This window comes from Nicotiana attenuata, chromosome 3 (assembly GCF_001879085.1).
Source record: "Nicotiana attenuata strain UT chromosome 3, NIATTr2, whole genome shotgun sequence".
Lineage (NCBI taxonomy): Eukaryota > Viridiplantae > Streptophyta > Magnoliopsida > Solanales > Solanaceae > Nicotiana > Nicotiana attenuata.
The window spans coordinates 1,279,545-1,296,000 of NC_031991.1; the positions used below are offsets into that span (position 1 = coordinate 1,279,545).

Sequence of the window (16,456 nt, forward strand, 5' to 3'; positions counted from 1 at the left end):
CTCAGCAGCTGCCCTAGCATCATCATCAGACTCATCAGCAGAGTCATCACTGTCTGGAACTGGCTCTCGTCCCTCAAGTCCAACTTTCTTTGCCCTGAATGGGGCGTTCAGAGGTAACTTCCCATCAACTCGAAGATTCTCAGGGACCTTAGCAAGGCGGCACAGTCGGGTGACTAGCGAAGGGAAGTAGTGGCCCTTGATCAGCTCAGGCGATCTAATGAACATTTCATCATGGAGGACGCGTGCGACATCATACCCTTGGTGAGTCATAAAGCAGTAGATCATAGCAGCCCGTGGCCCATTCACATCTGTGGTATTGCTGGATGGTAGTAGACGGGTGTTGACGACAGTGAGCCAACACTTTGCCTCCCAAGTAAGAGACTGTGAGAATAGAGTCTTAAACTGAGCTACCCATTTGGGCATTCTGCCAGGTATACAGATTACCGCCTAAAGTCTGTCCCAGTCAACCATCGGGCGATGAGACATGATGTAGTGATCGTCACCCGTGAATGTAGGGAGGCGATACGCTCTGCGGATGGCCTCTATAGAAGCATTAACCGGGGTGTGGCGCACAGTCACAACCCCATCCTCATTTTCTGGCAGATTTGCATAAAATTCTCGCACTAGCTGAATATTGGCCTCCTCGGGAACCTCAAAGAAGATGTCCAGCTGACACCTCCTTAGCTCATTAAACATAGTGGGGCACTCTTGCACCAATGCCGTCCGATCGATATGGACCTCACGGAGTAATTTCTTTGCAGCTTTCTGATTGTACCTTGTCTCCGCTGATTCAGAGACGAACCGAGTGCTATCGAACTGAGTTGCACTAGCTTGGCCCCTAGCTCGTGAGGAGCCTCCTGGACCACAAGCAGAGGGCCCAGTGTTTCTTCTCGTACGAGATGAACTCATAGTACCTGTCAAAACAGAGAAACGCTTATTAGGACGGTCCCAAATTGTGTGACAATGGGTGGTTACTCAGACTTCACCACAACCATGTCACTACATCACCTTATATCTCCATTGAGGCAATTTCCCAAACACATTGTGGGCAAGGCAATTATCTTCACATTCATGGCCCATGGGAATCAAGAAAACTTCCCCAAATCAATTATTTACTATACTAACACACCCCACACTTGCTCTAAACAATCACCCACCAACAACACCATTCCAAACATTCAATACACAGCCCCTTCACCAAACATATGCTAAAAAAACGAAATTACACTAAAAAACAAGAAGAAAAGCTAACAAAACAAAATCCTAGCACTAATACTACATTATAACAACATTAAACTAGCCTACAATACCATAGATAGGAAGAAGAGAGAAGTGGGGTTCGGAATTCATACCTTTGCGGAAGAGGGATGGTGGGTCTTGTGAAGGGAGAGGGAGAAGATGAGAGAATGGAGGGGAAGAGTTGAAGGTGAGGGGGGGGGGAGGGGGAGTTAGGGTTGTAGAGAGAGAGGGAGATTGGGGAATTGAGGGGGAGGGTTCGGATGTTTTGTGGGTGAAAGGGGGGGGGGTTTAAGTTAAAAAAACTGAAAGAAGAAGAAAAGAAAAAAAGGAAGAAAACGAAAAAAATATAAAAAAAAATACTATACCTGGTACCCCCGCGGTCGACCGCGGTTCACCGCGGCCGTGGAGGTATTTAACCTGCGAGACAGTGTGTCCCATTTCCTCGGTTCACTGCGGTTGTCGCCGCGGTCACAGAGGATTTTTCTCGCCGAGGCAGTGTCTCCCGCGGTTGACCGCGGTCCACGCCGCGGTCGCGGGACTGGCAGCATCCTTCTCTTTTTTTTTTATAGGTTACAAGAACATACTTACAACATCATTCGTGGGTTGCCTCCCACACAGCGCCTGATTTAACGTCGCGGCACGACGCGAGTAGTTGAGCTATCACTCTTCATTCGCGTATTGGGGTTCTTTCAAATTGATCTCCACTGTATCCCCTTTTTCTTCAGCTGCTCCAAGGTAATGTTTCAACCTTTGCCCATTTATTGAGAACTTGTTTGTCCCATCTTCTGATTCGATCTCAACTGCTCCACTTGCGAACATTTGCACCACTCTAAATGGTCCTGACCATCGGGACTTTAACTTACCCGGAAACAGTCTCAACCTTGAATTATACAGTAATACCTTGTCACCGGGTTTGAAGTCTCTGTCCACAATGTGTTTGTCATGCAGCTTCTTCATCCTTTCCTTGTATAGCCTCATGCTTTCAAAGGCTTGATATCTAAATTCTTCCAGCTCATGTAACTCTGTAAGTCGATTTTTGTCCAGCTGCATCAGGATCCATGTTCAATTGCTTTAGTGCCCACCACGCTCGATGTTCTAGCTCTACAGGCAAATGACAGGCCTTCCCAAATACCAACTTGTATGGTGACATACCTATTGGTGTTTTGAATGCAGTTCTATAGGCCCAGAGTGCGTCATCAAGCTTCTTTGCCCAATCAATTCGTGTGGCATTCACAGTCTTGGTTAATACACTCTTTATCTCCCTGTTGGACACTTAAACTTGCCCACTGGTTTACGGATGGTAAGGGGTGGCCACCTTGTGGCGTACATCGTATTTAGCAAGTAGTTTCTCGAAGGCTCTATTACAAAAGTGAGTGCCCCCGTCACTGATGATCGCTCTTGGTGTCCCAAACCTGGTGAACATGTTCATTTTCAGAAATCCTACCACCACTCTTGCATCATTAGTGGGAAACACTGCAGACTCTACCCATTTAGACACGTAGTCTACAGCAACAAGGATGTATTTATTACCAAATGAGCTGACAAACGGACCCATAAAGTCAATCCCCCAAACATCAAACACCTCTACCTGTTGAATCGGGTTCATTGGCATCTCATGGCGACGGGAAATGTTCCCAGTCCACTGGCATTCATTGCAGCCCTTTACCCAGAGGTGTGCATCTCTAAACACAGTTGGCCAAAAGAATCTGGCCTCTAGCACTTTCGCAGTTGTCCTGACCCCTCCAAAATGTCCTCCATATGCTGATGCGTGACAAGCCTGCAAAACAGAAGATTTTTCTATCTCGGGGACACACCTCCGGATAATATTATCAACACATATTCTAAACAAATAAGGCTTGTCCTAATAATACATGAGGCAATCACGATAAAACTTTTTCTTTTGGACAGATGAAAGGTCGTAGGGAACTATACCGCAGGCCAGGTAGTTTGCAAAATCTACATACCATGGCGCATCTTCCAGAGTAGCTGCGAGCAGCTGCTCATCTGGAAAGGTTTCCAGAATCTCTTCGACCTCGACTGATTTTTCAGCTCCTTCAAGTCGTGATAGATGATCAGCGACTTGATTTTTTGTGCCCTTACGGTCACGAATTTCGAGGTTGAAGTCTTGCAATAGCAGCACCCAACGAATCAGGCGCGGCTTAGACTCCTTCTTCTCAATTAGGTACCTGAGAGATGCATGGTCAGTGTATACAATTACCTTGGAACCAATCAGATATGATCGGAACTTGTCAAAATCAAACACCACCGCTAACATCTCCTTCTCCGTTACAGTGTAGTTGAGTTGTGCACCGCTTAGCGTTCTGCTTGCATAGTAAATCGGGTGCATCAGCTTATCTTTTCGCTGCCCCAAGATTGCTCCTATAGCATAGTCGCTTGCGTCACACATGAGCTCAAATGGTTGCTCCCAGTTGGGGGCAACAATGATGGGTGCAGTTACCAACTTTTTTTTCAGTTCCTCAAATGCCAACCTGCAATCATTAGAAAACACAAACGGCTGATCCTTTTCAAGGAGTTTGCATAATGGGTTAGCAATTTTGGAAAAATCTTTTATGAAACGCCGGTGGAACCCGGCATGTCCAAGAAAACTTCTCACCGCCTTGACTGAAGTGGGCGGTGGTAGCTTCTCAATCACGTCAACCGTAGCATGGTTAACCTCAATTCCTTTACTGGACACTCGATGTCCCAGGACTATCCCTTCTTGTACCATAAAATGGCACTTCTCCCAGTTTAGCACTAAGTTTGTCTCCACGCATCTTTTGAGCACTCTGCTTAAGTTGTGAAGACGATCTTCGAATGAATCTCCCACCATGGAGAAATCATCCATAAAGACCTCCATCATATCCTCCACCATATCTGTGAAGATGGCTAACATGCACCGTTGAAAAGTCGCTGGTGCATTGCAAAGCCCAAAAGGCATTCTCCGAAAGGCAAAGATGCCATACGGACAGGTGAAGGATGTTTTCTCTCTATCCTTGGGGGCTATTAATATCTAATTGTACCCCGAGTATCCATCTAAGAAACAAAAATGTGATCTCCCGGCCAGCCTGTCCAACATTTGGTCAATGAAAGGCAAGGGAAAGTGGTCTTTTCGGGTGGCGGTGTTCAATTTCCGGTAATCCATACAAATCCGCCACCCTGTGATTGTACGAGTTGAGATCAACTCATTGTTCTCATTTTGCACAACAGTCATTCCCCCCCTTTTAGGCACACATTGGACATGGCTGACCCAATTGCTATCAGAGATGAGGAAGATGATTCCCGCATCTAACCATTTGATCACCTCCTTCTTTACTAACTCTTTCATGTTTGGGTTCAACCTCCGCTGATGTTCTCTGGAAGGTTTGTGCCCTTATTCCAAGAGAATCTTATGCATACAGAAGGTTGGGATGATACCCTTTATGTCTGCCATGGTCCAACCAATGGCAGTCTTACTTTCCCGCAGTACCTGTAAGAGCTGTCTACCTGCACATTTAGCAAACCGGATGATATAATAACAGGCAAAGTAGAGTCAGGGCCTAAGAAAACATACCTGAGGTGAGCTGGGAGTGGCTTCAGCTCCAGCTTGGGTAGTTCCTCTATTGATGGCTTTGCTGGAGGTGTAGCCCTTTTTTCTAACTCAAGGGACTCGAACTGAGGTTCCCTTTTCCAGAATCCTTGGCCTTCAAGTTCCATGACCCATTCAGCTAACCCTTCACCATCCATCTCTTCTAAATTTGCCAGACATGCCTCTAATGGATCTTTAACAGTCAGAGTCACATCATCTTCTTGCCGGATCACATCTACTGCCTCCACTAGAGAGCAATTAGCATATTCACTGGGTCTCCTCATAGATTGTTGAACATTGAAAATGACTTCTTCATCATTCAGTCTCATTTTTAGTTCCCCAGTCTCACAATCGATCAATGCTCTTCCAGTGGCCAAAAATGGTCTACCCAAAATGAGAGGTATCTCCTCATCTACCTGACAATCCAGAATAACAAAGTCTGCAGGGAACACAAACTCCCCCACTTGCACCAATACATCATCAAGAATGCATGTTGGCCTTTTTACCGTGCGGTCAGCCAGCTGTAGCAACATTGAGGTCGGTCTAGCTCTGCCAATGCCCAACTTGGTGTACACTGCCAGCGGCATTAGATTTATGCTGGCTCCCAAATCACATAATGCCTTTGCAAAGGAATAACTCCCAATTGTGCATGGGATGGTGAAGCTACCTGGATCAGACATCTTTTGAGACATTGGTCTTGTTACTACTGCGCTGTAGGTCTGTGTCAAAGTTACCATGGACAGATCCTGAAAATCAAACTTCCGTGACATTAGATCCTTCATCATCTTGGGATAGCGGGGCATCTCCCTCAGAGCATCCATCAAAGGAATGTTCAACTGAATTTGCCGCAGCATCTCCATGAATTTCTTGTATTGGTCTGTCTTCTTTTATTTTACCAGTCTCTGAGGGAAAGGTGCAGGTATCGCCCTTTGTGCATTGCTCGCTGGCTTCTCTCTATTGGAATTTTCTAGCACAGGAGGTGCCACCTGTTCTGCAGCTTGCTCATTCATCTTTTCTTTTCCTTTTTCCTCCTGACTCTGCTCAACCACCACCTCAGTAAGCTCTGTTGGTTCCTCCACCTCTAATGGCACTGGAGTGACTCTCGTATTCTCCTTACTGGCTTGTATAATCTCATGTTCTCTGTCTAAATCACTTCCATTCCGGAGACTTACTGCCATCAGCTGATTCGGGTTTTGCTCCTTGGGGTTTATGTTTGTGTCAGCAAGAAAAGTTCCTTGAGGGCGGTTGTTTAGAGCCATGGACAACTGCCCCAGCTGCATTTCAATGTTCTTTATGGCTGAGTCATGCACTGACAACTTTTCCTGCACTTTGTTATTTGTCCCAATGAGTTGCTGAAGCATACCCCTGATTTCCATCATGTTGTTGTCTTGCTGCTGAGGAGGTGGTTGATATGTTAATTGTTGCTGATTTTGTTGTTGATAGCCCTGTTGTCTCTGATATGGTACTGGCACCAGTTGGTTTTGAGGGTGCATACCCCCAGGCTATTGAGTGTTAGGCCTGTACTGCTGATTTTGCTGCGGTCTCCATTGCTGTGCTCCTTGCCTCTGACCCCCATAGTTGTTGACATAATTCATATCTTCCCTTGCCCCTTGATTTTCGCCTTCTCCGCTCCATGAACACACATAAGACTGATTAATACAAGGTGTACACAGTCCTCCATTTGTTGAATCAACAATGTGCACCTGTTTTGTGCCCATCTCATCAATTTTCTTTGTCAATATGCTCATCTGGGTCATGAGTGTGGCCATATTCTCTGCATGTGAATTGTTTGGGTCAAGAGGAACTGAGTGCACTATGGGTGCCAGTGTTGTAGCTCTAGTCATCCACCCCGAATTTTGTGACATCTTGTCAAGAAGGATTTTGCACTCGGTGAATGTCTTACTCAATAATGCACCTCCTGCTGAAGCATCCACATTTGCTTTCAAATGGTCAGCTAGCCCCATGTAGAATCTCTGGCCAAGCATCTGATCTGGAATGCCATGGTGAGGACACTTCACTAGCATCCCTTTAAATCTTTCCCAAGTTTCTTGCAAGGACTCAGTCGGCTACTGCATAAACTGTAATATTTCATCAATCTGTCTTGTAGTCTTGTTTGACGGATAGAACTTGTTCAGGAACTGCTTGACTAATTCCTCCCAGGTGGCAATGGAATTGATAGGAAGTGAATTTAACCAAGTCTGAGCTTCCCCGGTCATAGAGAATGGGAACAGTAACAGCTTGATAGCTTCCGGGGTCACATTTGGCTGACTTTGGGTCACACAAATTGACAGAAAATTTTTCAGGTGCTGCTGAAGGTCTTCAATATGTGATCCGGAGAACAATCCTTTATTCTGCAGTAGATGCAGCATATTGTTGGTTATCTGGAAGGTCTCCGCTTGAATTGCGGGCACAACTATGGCAGTGGCCAAGTTATCAGCTGTGGGCTGTACCCAGTCATAAAGTGCAGCTTCGGGCACAAGAGGTGCCACTACTCTTACGTTGGGGTTTGCTGGCAGATCCCCAGCGTTTCCAACGACGTTGTCTGCGTCACCCATGTCAAATTCGAGCTGGTGTGATTGTTGTGAATGTTGGAGTCTCTTGTTGGCACGGTTCAATGCCCTGAATGTTTTCTCGGGGTCTGAGAGTCCTTCTAGAAGTTCTCCAGTCCTCGAAGAACTTCTAGGCATACACTTGATTTCCACAAGAGTTCAAACGCTAGAATTTCAATGAAAAGATTGGGTATAGAGAAAACTGACTACACTAAGAATGTTTTGTACTTCTTTCAATTGTAATTGATAACACCGTTAAATCCCCGGCAACGGCGCCAAAATTTGATCACGCCCAACTATGCCTTATAAAAAGACACGCGGACGTTGCAAATATAGTCTGGGTATTTAGGCCCAGAGTCGAACCCACAGGGAATTAACCTATCAATTACTTTCTTTGGATGTACTCAATTCTATGGAATCAACTTCCCCAAACTTTATAAATCACAGTTGATGGTATTACTAATAGCTAAGACTGAAAGTAAATAGACAGCTGAAAACTAAATATGCTTGAGTTGTAAACAATTATGAGAAGGTTCTAAGGCTATGATTTCCCCTATTGATGGAATCACTTCCGGTTATGTTTCATATAAATTAATCCAACATATCTCTATCAATCATGAGCACTCTATATACTGTAAATCTCTCCCGAGTAATCACAATAATTTACTAAACGCACTCTCCCGAGATACGCTAGCTAGCTTAGTTTATTACAGCTCACGTTAAATTGCACCCAAGGCTTCGTTATCCCTAAACCTGCCTTTAAACCCACAGTTATAGATCCCTCTTATACTTTGTGAGTGATGATGTTCAACAACTACCTAAATATGCACTCTCTCCCGAGTTATGCACACTAAATAGGCACAGCTAATTGAGGATCCTGTCAATTAACTACAACAAACACGTAGTTGAACAAATAGAGATTAAACTGGCAATCTATATTAACATAACCAAGAAGTTCATCCTTCAATAGGTTCCATCAAAGCCCTAGACAAAGGATTTAGCTACTCATAACAATGTAGGATAAAACTACTAGATTATTCATAATGCAAAAATTGCAAGAAAATGAAAGAGATAAAAGAACTATGATGTTTTGGGTGATCTCTCACACTTGTTCTTCCTCCAAAAGTAATCTCAAAAACAAGCTTAAACTATTTTGGGCGAGTTTCTATAGCTTATAAGGGTTTTACAAAAGTTTCCCCGAATTGACACTTTGGCCCCCAATTTTCAGATACGTGAACAGTTCACCGCGGCTGCGGCGTGGACCGCGGTGAACACTGCCTTATTTATTTTCTTCGCTTTGTCTCCGCGGTCCACCGCGGTCGCGGTGGACTTGTGTCCTGTCATTTTCTTTTGCTCTTTGTGTTCGAGTACTTCTCGAGTGGGTGTTTTCTTCACATTATTGCCTCCAAACGCTTCATGTTGCTTCCTCACATATAATATTGCCTGCGAAACCAAATAACACTATTTAAAGCATTTTGTTGGCAATTTACCTTATAAAACAACAACAAAGCATGAGCAATTAAGGTGTAAATATCAACTATATAGCCTACTATCATCTAGCATGATCTAAGGCAAGTTGATAAGCATTATAAATTGTTTGAGCATTTATTTTAATTGAGGCTTTTGCATCTGCAAGTGTAACAAATTCCTCATCTGAAAGATCTAAAGCCTTATAAATATTTGTATACCAAAAGTGAGGACCTCCTAATTTCATGGTAGGATTTAACATGGCAGCAACACCATAATAGGGGGGATAGGGAAAAAAATATTTTTTAAACTTATATTTCATAGAATTAATAGCAAGTTGATAAATTACCCCCCACTCTGAAAATTGAGTAAACAAATCTGCAAATGCTGCAATATAAACTAAACAGTTAGAAATAGTAGGATAATATTGCCCAGATAATTCATTTGTAGCAACATGAAATTATTCTAAAAAATCTACAAGAATTTTAACATTAGTCCAATCCTGATTTGTAAGGTGCTCATCATCACCATCACCACCAACACGAGCATTAAACGTTGCGTTTATTGGGTTTCTATATTCATATGCAACAACTAAACTTTCATACATGTAATTCCATCTAGTCGGACAAGCTTTAGGAACCTTTCTTTCTCTAAGGCCAAATTCATCACATTTTTTAAAATATTCTCTAAGTCTACTTCTACGGTTTGAATAAAAAAGTCAATTAAGAGCCATTTTAACCTTTTCAAATTTCCACATTTAAAATTTTCATACCATCACCGACGATTAAATGGTAAATATGACAAATACATCTAACATGGAAAATATTACTAAATGTAGGATTTAGTGTAGTTGTAAGCAAGTCTATAGCATTAGTGTTACTAGAAGCATTATCCATTGAAACTGACATTATTTTATCTGTAATGCAAAAATATCTACAAATATCTGCAACTGTGTTAGCAATAAACTTACCTGTGTGAAATAAGCAATAATGCGCTTTTGCATTTTCCATTCCTCATCAATCCAATGAGTGGTTACAGTAAGATAATCAGTCATTACCACTTCTACCAATATCAGTAGTAATAGCAACGCGACAATCTATATGAGTAAATAAATAGCGCAAATATTGTTCATATTCATGTTTATATTTATAAATATCGCTCTTTACGGTTGCGCGAGGCCATCCTTTATAAGTAGGATTAAAAACTTTTCTAATATAATGCACAAAGTGAGGGTTAGAAGGAAAACTATAGGGTAAGCACATAACAGTGACCATTTTTGCCAATTCTTCACGATCTTTATTTGGATCGTAATATAAAATGCCACCGGTAACAGTGTTAATTCCCGGTTGAACTAGATTTGACCCGGTACTAGGGTTAACCTGAGTACCTACACTTGTCCCCTCTTGCGCAGCTTTCATTTGAAAAAATCTAGCTTTATCTTTAGGGTATGTCTTTATGTGTCTAGTCAAAGTACCCGTACCGCTATGGTCTCCAGTAAATTTATGAGCCATCAAAGTCCCACAAGTTTTACACTTAGCCTTATTTTGATTTCTTAGTTGAGTAAAAAAGTGCCAAACAAGAGATGTTTCTTGCCGTTTAGAAGGTTGCCTATTAAAAGTAGGGATTACTACAGGAGGGTCAGGCGGGGCATCATTTGGATTATTATCAGTTGGGTTAACAACAGGACTAGTAGGTGTATCATCTAAATCCGGTTGCGTTTCATCTAAATCATCATTTTCCTCATCATTTTCATCGATAGTTGTATTATTATAAAGAGCATTCATATATTCATCATTTAATTGTTGACCTGGTGCAATATCATGGCAAAATTGACTATCAGTAAATTGAAAATAAGGGTTATCACTATCAAGAATAATAGGTGGAGGAGGATGGGTAACAGGTCTGGGTCGGGGAGCCGGGGGAGGAGTAGTAGCTTGGCCACTAGATTCACCAATTTTAGATTTTCCCTTACCACCAAATATTTTTTGTCAAAGAAAAGGCCATATTAATTATAATTATACAAACTAAAACAAACAAAACTATAATATTAAAACTTAAGAGTCGGAACGAGTTTACCGCATTGACGAACAACTTCTTGAAAATTGTATATAGTTGAAGAATTGAAGACTTGAATACTTCAATTCACCAACTTCACAATTTTTCACAAATTGCAATAATAAAGCAAGCAATTATAGAAGAAAATTAGAGAGAGATTGATGATTTTGTGAGTAAAAATGAAAGAATGAGGGGTATTTATAGTTGAGAATAGGAAAAAAGTGTAATTATAAAAAGTTTGGGGTTAAAACAAAGTTTGAGGGCCAAATGGCTATTTTTTAAAAAGCCAAACGGCTAAATTGGCAAGCCAACGGCTAGTTTTTAAACTTCCAACCGTTGGCCAATTTTTTAAAAAAAAAATAAAAAATAGCCGTTGGGCCCGTTAGGCCCGGTTGAACCGGCCCAGGCCCGCCAGCCGGTCCCGGGCTCGCGGTCTCAACATGGAGGACCGGCCCACAGTGGGCTCCTAGGACCGCTTGGGACCGGAACGTTTGGACCGGCCCGTTTAGCCCGTGGTCTCACGGTCCCGGGCCGGGCCCGGATCACAATACAACCTTAAAGTAAATATATCAATCTCTCTCTATACTTGTCTTCGGTTTATATACTATAGTCGTTATTTTATAACAGTATAATTATTATTATTATTATTATTATTATTATTATTATTCTAAAGAAACTCTTTTGTGCTACAATTTTTTTAAAAACATAAATGTACTATACTAAGTACTTAGCATAGTCAAGCTATCAAATTGACTACTTTGTTTTAAAAGGGTTTAAGAAATGCTCTCTGCTTTCACCAGAACTCTACTCCAAAACCCTAAACTCTTCACCTTCAAACATCAAAATCCTCTCGCATTCTCTCTAGTAATGGCTACCGCTAACTCTTCGTCTTTCTCACCTGTATCTTCCCCTTCAAACCATGTTCCCCTAAAGCGAGTGGGTACTCACAATGGTAGCTTCCATTGTGATGAAGCTCTTGGTTGCTTCATGATTCGTCTTACAAACAAGTTTTACAATGCTCAGATTGTCCGTACTCGCGATACCCAGGTTAGATTAATGTTTTTTGTGCGTATTATGTTATTGGGTATTGGGGTTTTGTGGGGAATTAGATATTTGGGAAGGCTTATGTAGGTAAAATGCTTGACGAAATGCTTGAATGAATGAAAGGTGTTGGAAACGCTTGATGCCGTACTTGATGTTGGTGGGGTTTATGATCCTAGTCGAGACCGTTATGATCATCACCAAAAGGGATTTCAAGAGGTCTTTGGACATGGTTTCATTACTAAGCTTAGCAGTGCTGGTCTTGTTTACAAGGTAATTTCTTTCTTTATGTAAATTGTTAATGTCATGGATGTGCATAAATCTCACTCTTTCCGTTCTAAATTTCAACTATGTTGTGTGTTACGATGTACTTCCTCCCTCCTATAACTATTGTCACTCATGTAATTTTTTATTTAAGAAAAGTTGAGGTTTCAATTTTTAATCTACTATTGCTGTTAGATTATGAAAGGATTCGAATACTTAAAAGTAATTGGACAATTTTAGAATATATGATCTATGTTGGAAATTTCACAGAGTTTTTACGTGGGGGAATACGAGCTCATGGATTGGATAACTTTTAGTGACTCTTTTTGGAAGTTTAGTAGTTCAAGGTCTTCCATTTGGCTAAAAAGTTACTTAGCTCTAATGTATTTTGATTAAGTTCATATGTAGCTGTTAATTGCAATTTACTTTCCTTTTCATGCGTCATAGCATTTTGGAAAGGAGATAATTGCAAAGGAGCTCCAAGTTGATGAAGAACATCCGGATGTTCATAGGTTGTTCCTTGCTATTTACAAGAGCTTCATGGAGGTAAGGAATTTAGTCTGAGAAATAATTATTTATTTGAATCTTTCTATCTCCAGGTTACTGATGTTAAAATCATCAATTCGTCTATGTTGTGAATTTGTGATTGGATTCTTATTTTCTGATATCGTTTCTTTCTAATGTTATTACAAGTATTTGCAAGATTTGCTTAAAATCTTGAGAGCTGATACTTTGTGATATTATTGAAGGATCAAACTACCATATCTCTGGTATTAGTAAGCCTAATACAATTGCTGACTGCGAACAGGCAATTGATGCAGTCGACAATGGAATCAATCAGTACGATACAGACCAGCCACCCAGATATGTAAATAATACTCATTTGTCCTCACGAGTTGGAAGACTAAACTTGGACTGGATTGAACCTGATCAGTCTTCTGAAAAGGAGAATGAAGCTTTCGAACGTGCAATGGATTTAGCTGGCAGTGAGTTCTTGGATGTAAGACTTTCTTAACAGAGCTAAAAAGCTTCGTCTCTATTTTCGTTGGTTAGTAATATAAAGTTTATACTAGAATAATTGTTGGTCTTAAGAGTGCCCCTTTCGGCACCAGACTGTCTTAAGTCATTTAGATAACACATTTATCAGCTTAATTTTATTCTGAAAAAGACGGGTTTTAGGATGAGCATATGGTTCAGTTTCTTTCCCTGAGTTAACATGTTTGTCTATGCACAGCGCGTCCGCTTTCATGTAAGATCATGGTTACCAGCACGCTCAATCATCATGGAATGCCTTGCTGCAAGACACAAGATTGATCCTAGTGGAGAGATTGTAGTTTTTACTACATTTTGCCCAGTAAGTAAACTTTTGTGCATGAGGCAGCATGAACATCATTAAAATTTGCTTTGTTCATAGCTACATAGTGCTAGAGGTCACAAGTTTTTAAGTTTTGTGGCTAATTTAAATTAGGATTGTATATTAGCTTCATTTTTTACTTGTACAAAAAAGAAAATAACTTTATCAAATGCCTAGTTCTCACTGTGACTAACGTGTATGGACAATTTTGGAGAGGCATAGTAGCTTTTGAATGTCACTTATATACCAGCATAAGTAGACTCCATTCTCAGTCATCTTTAAATATTTGGCACTTTATTAAGACGACCAGTCCTCTTGTATCTTGATAAGCTGTAGATATGGTAGTTCATTTCTAGGAAGCATCCTTCTACTGAGTACTTCCTCCGGTTGGTATACCTCACATCACATGTAAAATTGGGATACATCACAAATTGCTGAAGAACCTGAGTCACAATATTCAGTGGTATCATGGGAGAGGCTAGGAAGACGTGGATGGGAAAGGGTAAAATCGCCGTTGGTGAATTCGTGTTATCCGGAGAGTGGAATAGGAAGGAGATGTGGAAGAAATGCTCTAACCAAAGCACTAAAGAAGGTAGCTTTCTTCGTTTGGTGTGCCATTAAGGATGCAATATTCACAGCAAATAATTTGTGAATGAGAAGAATGATTGCAAGCTAATGTTCTCTATGTAGAGAAAGGGGGAAAGACACTGACCATATTCTATCCATATCCTATTGCACTGCAAATTTACTATGCAATTGCGGAATCTAGCATGTTCAATATGTTGCATGGGCAATACGAAGTAACAGTGGAGGAAACAATCACGAATTATAGGATTCGTAGGTTGATAAAAAGAAAGGCAATTGCCATTATGCATCTTATGAACAGTGTGGAATGAAAGAACTGGAAATTTGCCTAGTGTAAGGGATATACGTAATATAGAAAGGTTGCATGTATGTTTTACGTCTAAAGAATATTCCTGTGTATATATATGATTGGGGTAACTTATTAGCTAACTGTGCTTAAGTCACTTCCTCACATTTTCTGACATCCTTTTGTACACACCTTGTGTTTTTAGTTAATGCCTTGAGTTATCATTAGTCAGTATTCACTGCTAGTGTGAACTCTGAACTGAAAAGGCATATTTTTATATTCCTGTCCAACAGTGGAAGCTTCATTTGTTTGAGCTGGAAGAGGAGATGAAGATTGATCCTCCCATCAAATATGCTTTATATCAGGTGCCTTGAGTCCTCTGCTGTTTCTTTCTTTTTCCTTTTCTGCGACACAGTTAATGTTGTCTCATATTTCTGCTTAAATCCTTGTATGCGAGGAGAGGAAAGATTCGGAGCAGGATTGGTAATAGTGTGGGGGTTGTCTTTTAGGTCGCTTCTGGAAACTTTTATCATCCGTAAATATCTATCTGCTTCTATCAGTTGTAGAAAGATATGTTGAAGAAGTGTGCATTAGTTTTTAATTGCTCCATCAAGATCTGCCTTTTTGCTTAATCCCAATGTTGAACAAATGAAAAAGTGCTCAGTGTTATTGTCTTGGAAAAGTGTAGCTAATAATCAGTGTCTCAAGACAGTGGTGGGAAGAAAAAATAGAGAGAAACATGAAAAAGCGAAGTGTGTCAGTATTCTTTCTATATTTGACTACGAAAGATATGTTGAAGAAGTGTGCATTGGTTTTTAATTGCTCCATCAAGATCTGCCTTTTTGCTTAATCCCAATGTTGAACAAATGAAAAAGTGCTCAGTGTTATTGTCTTGGAAAAGTGTAGCTAATAATCAGTGTCTCAAGACAGTGGTGGGAAGAAAAAATAGAGAGAAACATTGAAAAAGCGAAGTGTGTCAGTATTCTTTCTATATTTGACTACGAAGATACTGTTCGAGAGTGTGCATCGTTTAATGCTCCATCAAGATCTGCCTTTTTGCTTAATCCCAATGTTGAACAAATGAAAAAGTGCTCAGTGTTATTGTCTTGGAAAAGTGTAGCTAATAATCAGTGTCTCAAGACAGTGGTGGGAAGAAAAAATAGAGAGAAACATGAAAAAGCGAAGTGTGTCAGTATTCTTTCTATATTTGACTACGAAAACATCAAGTGATGTGACCATTATTTGTAGGATGATAGGAGCAAAAGTTGGCGAGTGCAAGCTGTGGGTGTAGCTCCTGACAGGTTTGAGAGCAGGAAAGCCCTTCCAGCTCAGTGGCGAGGTTTAAGAGATGATGAACTCTCCAAGGAAACAGGAATTCCTGGCTGTGTTTTTATCCACATGAGTGGGTTTATTGGAGGAAATCAAAGTTATGAAGGAGCACTCGCAATGGCAAAAGCTGCTTTGAAGCTCTAGGCACAGAAACTGTTTTATAAATGGATTTCAGAAACTGAGTGATCTCTTTATGATTTAACATTATAGCTGATCATGGCATCAGGTTGCCATTTAAATAGCACATTGGAGTTGAATTTATTCATGGTTATTAAGGAAACTATACACAACCAGGCAGACAGTTTTTTTACATATTCAGATGCATCTTTTACTTTTATAGCCCAATGTTGTGTTTGCAGTTGTTGTAAAATACAATAGATTTCATCGTTATTCAAGATCTTTTTTGGTATTTGATGTCTACAAGTTGGTCATAAAGTCGGCTGCGCGAAGCTTTTTGATACATTCATCGAAGCTCCTGACTCAATACTCTCTGCGTTTGTGGATGCTCTGCTTTTGCGTGCTTCACCGTTCACTTTTGTGTACAGAAGTTGCTGCCTTTGCAAAACTGAACAAAGCCACTGTAATGAGCCTTTGCTTTTGGACAAGTACATTGCCACTAGAAATTCGGACAGGTTAGGAGAAATTTTTGTGTTAATCCGATACATGCATACTTAGCTGACAAACGTCAACCTAATAGTACTACTAGTAACATGTAGTGTCCG

General features: G+C 40.8%; 1 protein-coding gene across 1 annotated transcript; it reads left to right on the forward strand.

Annotated features, from left to right (window-relative positions):
- Positions 11,609 to 16,143, forward strand: LOC109223187 (UPF0160 protein). The gene is made up of 7 exons (XM_019387396.1): positions 11,609 to 11,922; positions 12,043 to 12,189; positions 12,628 to 12,726; positions 12,989 to 13,180; positions 13,415 to 13,534; positions 14,699 to 14,770; positions 15,654 to 16,143. Exons 1-7 carry the CDS (start codon positions 11,656 to 11,658, stop codon positions 15,876 to 15,878), a joined length of 1,122 nt encoding a protein of 373 aa, XP_019242941.1. The 5' UTR covers positions 11,609 to 11,655; the 3' UTR covers positions 15,879 to 16,143.

What these genes read in the sequence shown, in the direction of transcription:
- LOC109223187 (XM_019387396.1), top strand. Translation starts at nt 11,656, where the DNA reads ATGCTCTCTGCTTTCACCAGAACTCTACTCCAAAACCCTAAACTCTTC. An exon ending in TCCGTACTCGCGATACCCAG is followed by an intron (nt 11,923 to 12,042) that starts GTTAGATTAATG and finishes AATGAATGAAAG; the next exon opens with GTGTTGGAAACGCTTGATGC. An exon ending in TCAAATATGCTTTATATCAG is followed by an intron (nt 14,771 to 15,653) that starts GTGCCTTGAGTC and finishes CATTATTTGTAG; the next exon opens with GATGATAGGAGCAAAAGTTG.